This window comes from Apus apus, chromosome 10, assembly GCF_020740795.1.
Source record: "Apus apus isolate bApuApu2 chromosome 10, bApuApu2.pri.cur, whole genome shotgun sequence".
In the NCBI taxonomy this organism is placed as follows: domain Eukaryota; kingdom Metazoa; phylum Chordata; class Aves; order Apodiformes; family Apodidae; genus Apus; species Apus apus.
In genome coordinates this window covers 762809-775118 of record NC_067291.1, presented here as the reverse complement: position 1 = coordinate 775118, position 12310 = coordinate 762809, and the positions used below count along the sequence as shown (strand labels likewise).

Sequence of the window (12310 nt, the reverse complement as noted above, 5' to 3'; positions counted from 1 at the left end):
TGGAGGAATCCACTGCAGCTGCAGAACCTTGAAGCAGAGCTTGGCTCACAAAGCAATTTAACATCTCCATGGGAATGCTGCTAGCCTAACATTTGCTGGGGGGACAACTTGAAAACGCAAAACTCATGTTGCTGTAAGGATCCAAATTTATCTTCAGCTGCCAATTGTGCTCATATTTATGAAGGGGGGAGGATTTGTCCCTGCCCTTGTTTCTCTTCACCTTTGGAGCATTATCTCTGCTCCTGCAAATCAATAAAACTTCTCTGATGTAAAGCTGAAACACAAACTACCCATTTAGTGAGAGAGATGATAAGCAAGCTGGTTGACTTCCACACCCTGGAGAAGTGGCACATCCCATAGATGCAATAACCAAACTTTAGAACAAAAGCTTCCATAGATTAATCTAATATTACATAAATTCTGGGCAGGATTCTACAAAGATACTATCAGTAGTAACGTATTACAGCCCTTTGGTTACCTGAAACAGGTTCCTGATTGATTTATTTATCATCCCTTGACCTGATTCACAGACGATTTAATTTCCATCCCAAACACATACCAAGTTTTGGGCAAATGGTATTTCTCTCAGTCAAACTGCCTTCAGCACCCTCAAGTTCCCTACCACAACCACCCAATTCATTCAGCCAAAGAGGAGAAATATGACCAGCTGAAGTCAGGATCGAGACCACCACAAGCTGCTGCTTGTGATCTACAGCAACTACCCCAAAACCACATACTGGGAGCTCAGGGGTATGTAATTAAAAATACCAGCTGCTTCCCTCAGCTCATTTAAAAACAACTGTTTGTTCAGGATGACTTAAGAGCCCAACACACTGCAACACAGTGCATCAGTGTAACCATCTGTTTGGGTGACCAGGTGCAAGATATGAGGTTCAGAAGCCCACCAGACCACGAAAAATCCCAGGTTCAGCATCTGAGCAGCAGCCAGATGGCCAGTGGGCACACCCTGCTCCTCGCCAGCAAGTCACACACTCAGAACAGATCAGGGAGTGGGTGATGGGGCTGAAATCAGGGCTCCCAGGTTAGTGAGGGAGGAAAAGGGAAGAGATGGGGCCAAGTGCTGGGAAAGAGTCTTACCCATCACTTTAATAAGGTGTCCCAGCTTCTGAACAAGACACTGAGAGCAAGATTTAGCAATTCAGGTAGTTTAGAAGATTTTTTTTTTCACCTTAGGAACGACATGCAGTGCTGAGAACAGGCTTCATTGTTGGAACTGTTCAAAATTTGCATCTTTGGCCTCTCCAGTGTATTCACTTTGACTTTACACAAATAAAAATAAATGCTAACAGTTACATCTTCTGAGTCAGAAGCTTCAGGTTAAGCAGCTCAACATTTGGGAAAACAAGACAAGCATTTCTTGAGCCAGGATAAACTTGTATTTATATTCCAGTGGTGAAATGCTAATCTGGATAACGCAGACCACTAAAAGGGTAACTTCTTACCTAGTCTGAGTTCTCCAAAGTTCCCACACCCAATCTTCTTGCCCACTCTGAAGTTGGGTCCCACCATAAGAACACCAGAAGATGCTGAAGAGCTTGGTCGAGAACCATGCCCGCTCCTTCCCGGCATCCCCTTCGTCGTCCGCTGCCTTTCATCCTTCTCCCTATTAGGATGGTCCATGATCTTAACAAAATAACTCTGCCAGCAAGCTGGCAGAAAGGAACTGGAGTATGCACTCTTCTCCTTAGAACAGAAATCTATATCCAACAGTATCTGAGTCAGGGTCCAAGAGAGTCATGGAAACACATGGAGTTCTTTTGGCACCGTATCCAGTTTCCTAATGCATCTTGATAATGTACCAAGGGGTCAATTGTCTTCTTGAGAACTCAATAAAGGCAGGTTGCTTTTGGTTTCTTACCTGGGGAAGAGAAAAAAGTATATGAAATAAAAATCCTTATTTTAAAACACTGAGCAAGAAATGTATAGCAGGACCAACATCCAGAGCTTCCCAGCCTTGAGGAAATTAACAGCTAAACAGGAGCTTTTATTACCATTTTCTTAATTTTCTGCTAAAAAGCACTGATATCAAAGAGATAAAAGTGCTACCCATCCTCTGCTTGCCACTGGAGTTATCAGGACTCACATCACACATTAACAACAGCAACTTAAATTACACCAGCACATCAGGGTGGAAACTGCACTGAGAGCACGTCCCATCTGTAAAGCAAGGGGTCAATTTTGTTTCCCTCTCACTTCAGACACATGTCAAGTGTTACACAAAAGCCAGACCCAAAATTAAAAGCAGCAAGTGAAAGGAAAAAATATTGGAGCACGTAAGAATTAAAATTCTCCCTTAACTTTTCATCTTTTAAAGTTGACCTCAGACACATTTGCTAATTGAAACTGTTGCCTTCAAGAGATGACCAAAATCAGTAATCAAAGCAAGCTTTATCATTTAAAGAAACTAGATATTTCCTAAAAGCTGTATCAGCACACAGGTCACATGACTAACATGTCCACCTTCTATGCTTTAGTTGCCAAAAAAAAGAGGTTTTGGAAGAAGTTCTTATGGAAGTAGGCAAGGGACTCAAGGGCCAAGACCTTCTCCAGCAGCCTGCATTCCTGACTGGCCAACAAAAGATTTGCAGTTCTCCCAGAGACACTGAAGGACACTTTCCTCCTGCCTGTCCAAGCTTCTTACCACCATAACCCCACGGGCAGGCAACTCTGGACTACTCCAGAGAGCACAGTGCTACATCACATGAGCATCAGCCTGCTAACTCAGCCAAAAGAGGACAAGAAATAGATGCTTCTCAACCCACAAAGGCCAAGTGGCTCCTTTGTGCCCATGGACCAGCCTAAAAGGCAGGCAGGAGCAGTATGGACCCAGGAGGTCCTGTCCCACAAGTGCAGTCCACAGAAAGCAGGCAAGGCTGACATCTCCCCACCTTTCCGAGGATGTGAACTCACACTGGATCATCAGAGCGGCCAAATGATTCAGCTTGGCCCCACCGTGGGCAGATGACAATTCTACCACGTCAACATGAAACTCTGAGGCCTCTGTAGCAACAGACCATTGTGACCTGCTGGGACAGTCCAGAGGAACCAGTGGTGGTGGGTGAGCTTCCTCTCATTTCCCAGGCAATCACAGCAGGACCAAGTGAAAGTCTGCAGCATGCCTGTCTGCACAGACACTGCATCAGGAGCTGGGACAGGGCAGATTTGGATACTCTGGAGATGCTTGTGGTGCAGTTCTTAAGGAAGAACTCAAATAAACAGGCCTGGACCTATCCTGCATATCCCAGGATCTATACACAGGGGACGGTATTTCTTCAGAAGACATGATTGGACTCAAGGTTTGTGTCCTACTTCTGCATGGATGCCTCCAGCTGAGGTTTGCAAGGAAGTCAGCAAGTGCCTCCATAGCAGAGAAGTGCTGAATGAATCCACCTAAACAAGAGCCGCTGTGGAAAGACGTCAGCAATGGATACGCCCAGAAACACAACCACATCTCCAAGGGTTCAAAGGTTACCAAGGGAGTTGGCTCAGTCCTCCTGCAGCAAGACACGTGTAGAGGACTCAGCGAGGGTTTCTCATTTTTGTTCCATGATGAAGCTAACCTACCTAATTCCAGCCATCCAAAAAGATAAGAAAAGAATTATTACCCATCCACAAACAACTGGCACAGAAAAGCACCAGCCCTTTTGAAATAAGGATGGATGGCTTCCTTAGCCCTCAGCTGTGCTACACTTTTATTTCTGGAAACTTTTGGGTTGATCTGAGGCATCTGTGTACAAGGCAGAAGTCATTCACATGGGATCCAGAGAACACCAGTAGCTGCCAGTTGGAAACCCCAGATTCTAATTCCTGCCATGGGCACAACTCTGACCTTTTCTATCAATTTCTATGTGCAGCTCTGTGTGTTTGCACAACAGAGGGCACAGTTCTCCCCAGCCTGAGCTTTTAAAAAAATATATTTCTAAAAAAAAAAAAAAAAAAAGCAAATATGAAAATACAGAATCATAGGGGTTGGAAGGGACCTCTGAAGAGCATCAAGTCCAGCCCCCCTGCTGCAGCAGGAACACCTAGGGCAGGTCACACAGGAATGTGTCCAGATGGGTCTTGGAAGTCTCCAGAGAAGGAGACTCCATAGCCTCTCTGGGCAGCCTGTCCCAGGGCTCTGTCACCCTCACAGCCAAGAAGTTTCTCCTCATGTTGAGGTGGAACTTCCTGTGTTGTCACCTGCCCGTTTCCCCTCGTCCTGTCACAGGCACCACTGAACAGAGACTGGCCCATTCCTGACACCCACCCTGCAGATATTTATGGACATTAATAAGGTCCCCTCTCAGTCTTCTCTTCTCCAGACTAAACAGCCTCAGGTCTCTCAGCCTTTCCTCATCAGGCAGGTGTTCCAGTCCCTTCATCATCCTTATAGCCTCCGCTGGACTCTTTCCAGCAGATCCCTGTCCCTCTGGAACTGGGGAGCCCAGAACTGGACACAACACTCCAGATGTGGTCTTACAAGGGCAGAGTAGAGGGAGATGAGAACCTCGCTTGACCTGCTGGCCACACTGTTCTTAATGCATCCCAAGATGCTATTGGCTCTCTTGGCCAATGTACAACTCCAACATCACTTTGCAATTACTTGCCACTGCTTCAGTTCAGAGACTCCTGCAGGTTTCCATACCAGACAGGAAGTATACAGGACTAAACTGGCACCATCTTCATGGGACCAGTGCTGTTCAATACCTTCATTAATGACATTGTCAATGGCATTGAGAGCACTCTCAGCAAGTTTGCTGATGACACCAAGGTGGGTGATACAGTAAACATGCCAGAGGGATGGGATGCCATCCAGAGGGACCTCTGGACAAGCTGGAGAAGTGGGCCCAGGTGAACCTCATGAGGTTCAACAAGGCCAACTGCAGGGTCCTGCATCTGGACTGGGGCAACCAGAGATATGAACACAGGCTGGGGGAGGACATGCTAGAGAGCAGAACTGTGGAAAAAGACCTTGGGGTACTAGTGGATCAAAAGCTGGACATGAGCCACCAATGTGCAATTGCAGCCCAGAGGGCCAACCCCATCCTGGGCTACATCAAAAGAAGTGTGGCCAGCAGAGTGAGAGAGGTGATTGTGCCCCTCTACTTTACCCTGGTGAGACCTCTCCTGGAGTACTGTATCCAGCTCTGGAGCTACCAACACAAGAAGGACATGGATTAGAGGTGGGCCATTAAATTATCCAAGGGCTGTCTCTTATGAAGACAAGCTGAGGGAATTGGGGTAGTTCAGCCCGGAGAAGACTGAGGGGGAACCTTACAGCGACCTTCCAATACCTGAAGGGGGCCTATAAGTGGCTGGGGAAGAGCTGTTCACAAGAGCATGAAATGACAGGAGGAGGGGTGATGGTTTTAAGCTAGAAAAGGGTAGACTTAGGTTGAGCATTAGGAAAAAGTTATTTACTAAGAGGGCGGTGAAACACTGGAATGGGTTGCCTAGAGAGGTGGTAGAAGCCCCATCCCTGGAGACATTCAAAGTCAGGCTTGATGGGGCTCTGAGAAATCTGGTCTAGTTGGAAATGTCCCTGCATATTGCAGGGGGGTTGGACTAGATCACCTTCATAGGTCCCTTCCAACCCAATATATTGTATGACTTTATGATTCATAAGGATGATGGACCCTCCACTATGTATTAGGGAGACCTTGAGGAACTAGTAACACTGTAAGGCAACACTGCTCTGTGTGAATCCTTAATGCAACATAAAGATGATTTGTGGGGTTGTTCACAGTTTACACTAATGCTAAGAAGAGGTTACAACCCACAGGATACTTCCTCCAGCCTGTGACTCAGCAGCCCTCTTCTCCAGAGTGAAAGTAGATGAGTTCTCAGTCACTCTGCACAAAGGTGGATCTCTGCAGAAAATACCATACAGCATGTTTGCAGCAAACCCAGAAGGTCTGGAAATCATCAGGTCACCTGAGCACCACTGTATCATGTCCATACTACCAGTTTGGCCATACTGACCCAGAGGCTGTAGCACTAAGCTCTGAACATGGCACTACGTAACATGTGAAGCACCAGTCACGACGAAGCATCATCTGGCTAAAGATGGAGCTGGAGGTGTTCACATACGAGAAACTCAGTATTACCAAGCATTACTTGTACCTCAAACTAATTTTAGATTTAATACTTAAAACCTGAATGTGGATAAGCAGGAAGTATCCGTTACAGGCAAACAGGATGAACTGGTTCTCCATCAGATGTCCCACCATCCCTTCAGAGCAGGGTTCCTCTGAGGGGGAGCACTTCCCAAAGCTGGTTGTGCAGACCCAAGCAGAGATGCAAGTGCTTGGTGAGAGCAGCCTGCAGAAGCAAGGCCAATGCTGTGTCACACCTCAGGAAAGCTCCTTGGTTGGACCCCACCCCAGCCTGAGCTGGCAGCACAGACTGGCTTCAAAACAACCAGTGCTAAAAAAGGACAGTCACTGAAACAGAGGCAGTTTATTGCAGAACAGAAATCAAATGTGAGGATGATGATGGGGTGCTTTCTAGGGGTGCTCACCAAGGAGGATGAGCAGAACAGAGGAATCCTATGAATAAAAAAAGCAGTGCTTAGTTTCCTAGGTGTCAGTGCTCTTCCTGTATTGAATCACAATGAGTAAACCTTTCACCAACAGCTTTGCTCTCTTCTCTGAGGACACGCATCTCCATTGGCTTTGGGCCCCTCCAGGCCTTCCCTTCCCGTGGCCTCATCTCTTCCCTTGAATGACATTCCACTTCTTGGCCTGCTTCTGCCCAAAGCCACCTTCCAACAGACCCTAACAAAAATGCCTTTTTCCAAAGCCAGCCAATTACTCACTTCTGTCACAGTTGCTGTTCTACCAACCAGAAAATAAAACATGTATGAGATCTGCCCTGCTCCTAAGGAGGAAAATCATCAGATAACAAAATATCCTGTCTTGGTCTGACCTGGCAGAGGATCCTGCTCTGGTGCTCAGCTATCTACACCAGCTAGTGGGAAGGGAAGACACAGAGGCTGAATCCTTTCTCCATTCAGCCACGAGAATTACACTTTTTTGGCCTTTTTCTTTCCCACTCAAGAGCTTTCTGGTTACTTTGTGAGTCTCCTACTAGAAGATGCTCCCCAGTAAGCCTCCTGTTATGGAAGGGTATTTCAACTACCTATATCCCAGTAGGACTTTCACACAGAGGAAATCAGCAGTTACCTGTGCTTGCCCAAACAGCACTAGACTGACCTGGTTAGAGTGTCGTCAATGTTACATGAAACAACAGACAAACTAGGTCAACTTTCTCCATGGCAGTTTAAAGCTGGTAACAGCGTTGACAAAGCTGACTGCAGCCTATGGTGAGCAGGTGCACACCACGTTGGATGTCCCACACTTGGGAGATTCTTTCCCACCTTGAAGGCTGCAGATGCCTTTTAGACCTTGAGTTGCTTCTGTTGAATCATTTGACCCAACGATTTAATCTCCAGCTTCAGGTGTGGAAAAAATGCCTTACAAGATGAGGCACATCAACTGTATTTAAGTCTGAAGTGCTGGGGATGGGAGAAGGATGGACAAGTGTTGATCACTACACTAATTCTTACTCCAGAATGCACAGGCTGTCACGTTGACATCCCACCATTACAGTTCTTACAGAAAGACATGAACCCAAATGAACTTGTACTATTTTCCATCCTAGGGAGGTGAACTTCCTTAAAGTCTTTTCCTTGAAGACCCTTTGAACGTGCTAAAACACAGCAATTGTCTTGGCAAGTGAGTCTCTCAGTTGACTGTTTCACCAAGACCAATCCTAGCACTCATTCCTGAACTTTGTTCTCAATGCCCTCTACACAAGCTTAGCATGAAAGCCAAGAATGGTGGGGAGGGAAAAAGTAATTTAGTCAGTAAGGAAGTTCTTCCAGAAGAAGAAAGTCAAAACAAAGATGAGAGCATTTTTCAGGGACGTGGTTTGTGTGATGGAAGCTCAATTCATTGACTACTCTTCCCCATGGGAGTTCAAGCCAAACACACCAGCAGCCACAATTACATATTCCTAGATATGTCACAAAGCACTGAAGATCATCTGTCAGAAAAGGAGCATTAGTGCTCTTTATGGAGAGCTGGATTGTGCTGGAACAGATAAAGGAACATAACATCAAAAAAATCCCCTAATGATACCTGAGCTCTGCATATTTTAGGGTTATTTCTAGAATGGGAAGGGAAAAGACTGAAGAGCTGCCAGATCTGCTCCCCTCTGTCTTCTGAGGCTTGCTGCAGGAGTCAGACACACATCCAGGCTGCCCAGAGAGGTTGTGGAGTCTCCTTCACTGGAGACTTTCAAGACCTGTATGGATGCCTCTTTGAGTGATCTGCCCTAGTTTTGGTCCTGCTTTGGCAGAAGGGTTGGATTCGATCTTCAGAAGTCCCTTCCAACCCCCAACATTCTGGGATTCTGTGATCCTGCTGCATGAGTGCCTGGCAGAGTGCTAAGTCCTGGTTTGTCAGCAGCAATCACCTCGGAATGCTGCAGGTGTTCAGCCCACACACAGCTCTGCACAGCACCAGCCCCAGCGCCGCAGCCCCAGCAGCCCCGGGGAGGGAGCCATCACCTCAACCAAGTTTTGGAGATCTCTCTCTTGCTATTACTGTAACCCATCCCAGCTTTAACATCCAGTGTTTGAAAAGCTTCTCAAGGGCTGGCAAAAAGCATGGTTGAAGACACAGCACCTCTGTCTCCAAAACAGGCTGCGTAAGGCCATGGAAGATCATGGAAGTTCCAGCCCAACTAGATATTGATGAGGATGCTACAGAGGATCGAGGAAAAAAACCTGGCATTAGCAAAGGGCAGGATGAGAACCCTGTAGGTGTTCTCTTCTCTGCTGTCCAGGCATCACAAATATCTGTATTTTTTCATCTTAAAATACCAGGTTGCTTAACAGCAAAGAGTGCACCTCAGATATACCTACACCACCTTTTTTCTTCAGGCAGTAGATGTGAAGAAGGAAGGGGTTGGTCTACCAAAGAAGAGATGACTTCTGGACAGCCACGTGCATCTTCAAGCAATAACCCACATCAGGCTGATTCAGGTGCTTCCACGGTTATGGCTGGATATAGTCTGTAGCTCCTGCTATCAATGATGAGCACAGTCCTCAACAAGACCACCACAGCTCAGGCTCTGGAGCAGGCTTGCTTCACTGGCAGCAACATCACTTTTGTGGATTTAGAATAAAACTTAACACAGATGCACCTCAATAGTTTTTGACTATTTTATCTGCCTGGCAAGGAAAAGAAGCCCGGAGGATGAAGTGCAGACAGGCTCAGAGAGCTTGAAAAGACTGGTAAATCTGGCAGCTAAACACAAAAAAACCCCCTTTGCTCTATCCAAGTCATGAAGTGCTTTTTTCTGCTTTCAGAAAGGAATGCAAGTATCCACTTCAGAGCCAACAGAGCTCATGGGGTGTGCATGTGGGGGGGGAAGTCTGTGAGGAGAAATCCTCCCAAGCTTGAACATGGTCAAAGAAAACTGAGGAGCCCTTGATAGCAAGGGGTAGGTAGGAGCTGCATTAGGAAAACCCAGCTCAAGCTAACAGGAAGCCTAGAATAAGTCAAAGAGGTGCTGAGAAGTATTTGACCATGTGTTAAGATGAACACAAGCACTCAGCACATTCATGTGTTCCCTGTGGAAGAACACATCCATGTTGAGTGCCTCCCAGCACCACTACAAACAGTGTCACTACAAACCAGTGAAGATGTGGAGTTCAGCAGTACACTCTGAACCCCAACCCCCAATCCCTGCAGGTCCCCATACTCAGTTTCTGACCTGCTGATGGGAACAGGTTGCCTGCCTTAAACAGCTGAGGACAAAGAAGCAGAACTGTTTCTTGGTTGTGTCAGATCAGAAAGACACCAAACATCGGGAAGACTCTCAGATGTTATAACCATAGAATCACTTTGGTTGAAAAAGATGTTTAAGAACATCAAGTCCAACTGTTAACCCAGCACTGCCAAAACCAAGTCCCTCAGCACCACATCTACATGGCTTTTAAACCCCTGCCAAGGCTCATCTCTGCTCCTAAACAGAGCTTCTGAAACCACTGGTCAGAGCCAGGATCTCAGCCTCTGAAACCAGGTTAAGTAGAGACCTGGAATGATGCTTGGTTCGAAGCAGCAGCATCTCCTCTGCTTGGCATTAAGTGGCACAGAGACAATAAAATGTCCAGTATACAGCTGCAAAACCTGAGGGCACCAGACAGGGAAGAGACCATGTGCTGCATCTCATTGGGGTAAAGTGTCGCACTGATGCTGCTGAACATTGCACCCAATGGCTCAGGAGACAGAGGAAAGCCAGTCTGGCCTCTCACAGCCCTGAGTACAGGGTGCAATGGAACTCTCATTGTCCAAGTGTCCACCTGATGAAGCAGCAAAGAAAATACCACTTCCACACAAAAGGAACGGAGTTATGAAGGGACAACCAAAATTGGTCCTTTCAGAGAGGAAACCACATGCAACCATCTAACTCAGTGCAAGGATTTAGACACTGAGCACCTGCACACATCACAAATCAGGAAAGATTCATCCTAGCTTAGATGTACCCTCAAGGGAAAAATACCAGCAATCAGCCACAGCACATTTGGCCATAAGAGAGGCTCTGTGCTTTCATGCCCTACTGTGCGGCAACATCCAGCATCCCAGAACCCCAAGAAGCTGTTCTTCACAGCAGGAAAAGAGAAACCTGTAAGAGAGGAACATGACCCAATATAACAGTTTGGGTGGGTAAAAGTCACAAGTTTACTCTGTCCAGCCTGTGCAGGTAAACTTTAAGACCTGGAGTGGTAGGCAAAGCCTCTGTGCACCATATAAAAAGGGGGAAGCAGATAACCCTGCCAAGTCTGCATGACTCCACCCCACAGACTCTCAAGGCTGCCCAACTGACTTGACTTGGCTCCTGTCTCCAGGTTGCTCATCACCAGAAACTCCACACAAGAGGTGGTTAATAAGCTGGAAATATGGTGACAAAAGAGATGGGGAGTAGGAATATCAGCCTCTCCAAACCTGTACGTAGTAACAGTGATATCAAGAGGAGGAAAGACAAGTACTGCATTAAGAAGAAACACAAGAAAACACTGAATGATTTGAAGTCTGCCTCTTTTCATTTTAATGCCCAGACATCACCTTGTCCCTACTTGAATATGCTGCCTTTTCCAGCAGTCACAGGCCAAAGGATCAGACCATGCTGTCACTTCACATGGGACATTTGGCTGGAATTCAACTGACATTACCTACATATTTGCTTCACTAAACTGTGTCTCGAGAGGAAACTATGTAGCTGAAACCTTGACACAGAGAGATACCTCCCCCAGCCTTTCATGTGCTGCTTTTTTGGAAGCAAATTGCTGTCAAACATGGGTGACAAACCTTCCAACTATAGGTAGAGGTTAAAGAGCACAAGATAGATGAAAAGCTAAGAACCAGGGCTCCTGCCTAATAAATCTTACTCCTTTGGGCCTCAGAAATAAGTTGCTTCAGTCTAAGCAAACCAGTCTCAAAGCTGCTACCAAGCAGGTTGCAGCAGCTGCCAGGCCCTGACTCCTGCCATCATTTCGTTCTCTCCCACTCTTAGTTTTTGTAGGGTCAGTTTTTTTACTGGTGTAGTTCACTTCTCTTAAGAACTGGTAAAGCTCATTATTTAAGGCACCACTGCAGTCCAAGTCAAAAGCCTACTACAGCAATTTGTCTTCCATTATGGGATTATGGCATCTCCAAGAAGTCAGCACTGCAGCTGTGCTACAGTCCCAAAACAAGCTGTCAAAACACCCCATCTATCCTACAGGGTAACATCCTTATGGCATATAAAGAATCATTGAATGGGTTGGGTTGGAAGGGACCTTAAAGATCATTTCATTCCAACCCTCCTGCTTGGGCAAGGATACCTTCTGCTAGATCAGGTTGCTCAAAGCCCCATCCAACCTGGTCTTGAAGACCTCCAGGGATGGGGCATCCACAACTTTCTCCTTCTCTCTGAGATTTAAGATGCCCCTTTTCCAGAACCCCAGACTGGGTATTCTTATGGAGCAGCTCAGCTGTTGTAAGAGATTGATCCAGGTGGCCTACACCATTGAAAGATGCCACGAATTACATGTAGACCAAGCAAAATCATAGAATCATGCAATCATTTTGGTTGGAAAAGATCTGTAAAATCATCAAGACCAACTATTAACCCAGCACTGCCCAGGCCCCACGAAACCATGTCACTCAGCACCATATCTAAATGGTTTTTAAACACCTCCAAGGATGGTGATTCCACCACTGCCCTGGACAGCCTGTGCTAGGACCTGACAACCATC

General features: G+C 46.4%; 1 protein-coding gene across 5 annotated transcripts in view; it reads right to left on the bottom strand.

Annotated features, from left to right (window-relative positions):
- CSNK1G1 (casein kinase 1 gamma 1) overlaps positions 1-12310 on the bottom strand; it is a 107013-nt gene that overhangs the window by 60561 nt on the left and 34142 nt on the right. For all 5 annotated transcript variants that reach the window (XM_051628758.1, XM_051628762.1, XM_051628760.1 and 2 more), the window contains one exon: positions 1464-1879. In XM_051628758.1, the coding sequence (XP_051484718.1) occupies positions 1464-1641 (178 nt within the window). In that variant the 5' untranslated portion in view covers positions 1642-1879. The remainder of the gene's footprint in view (positions 1-1463; positions 1880-12310) is intronic.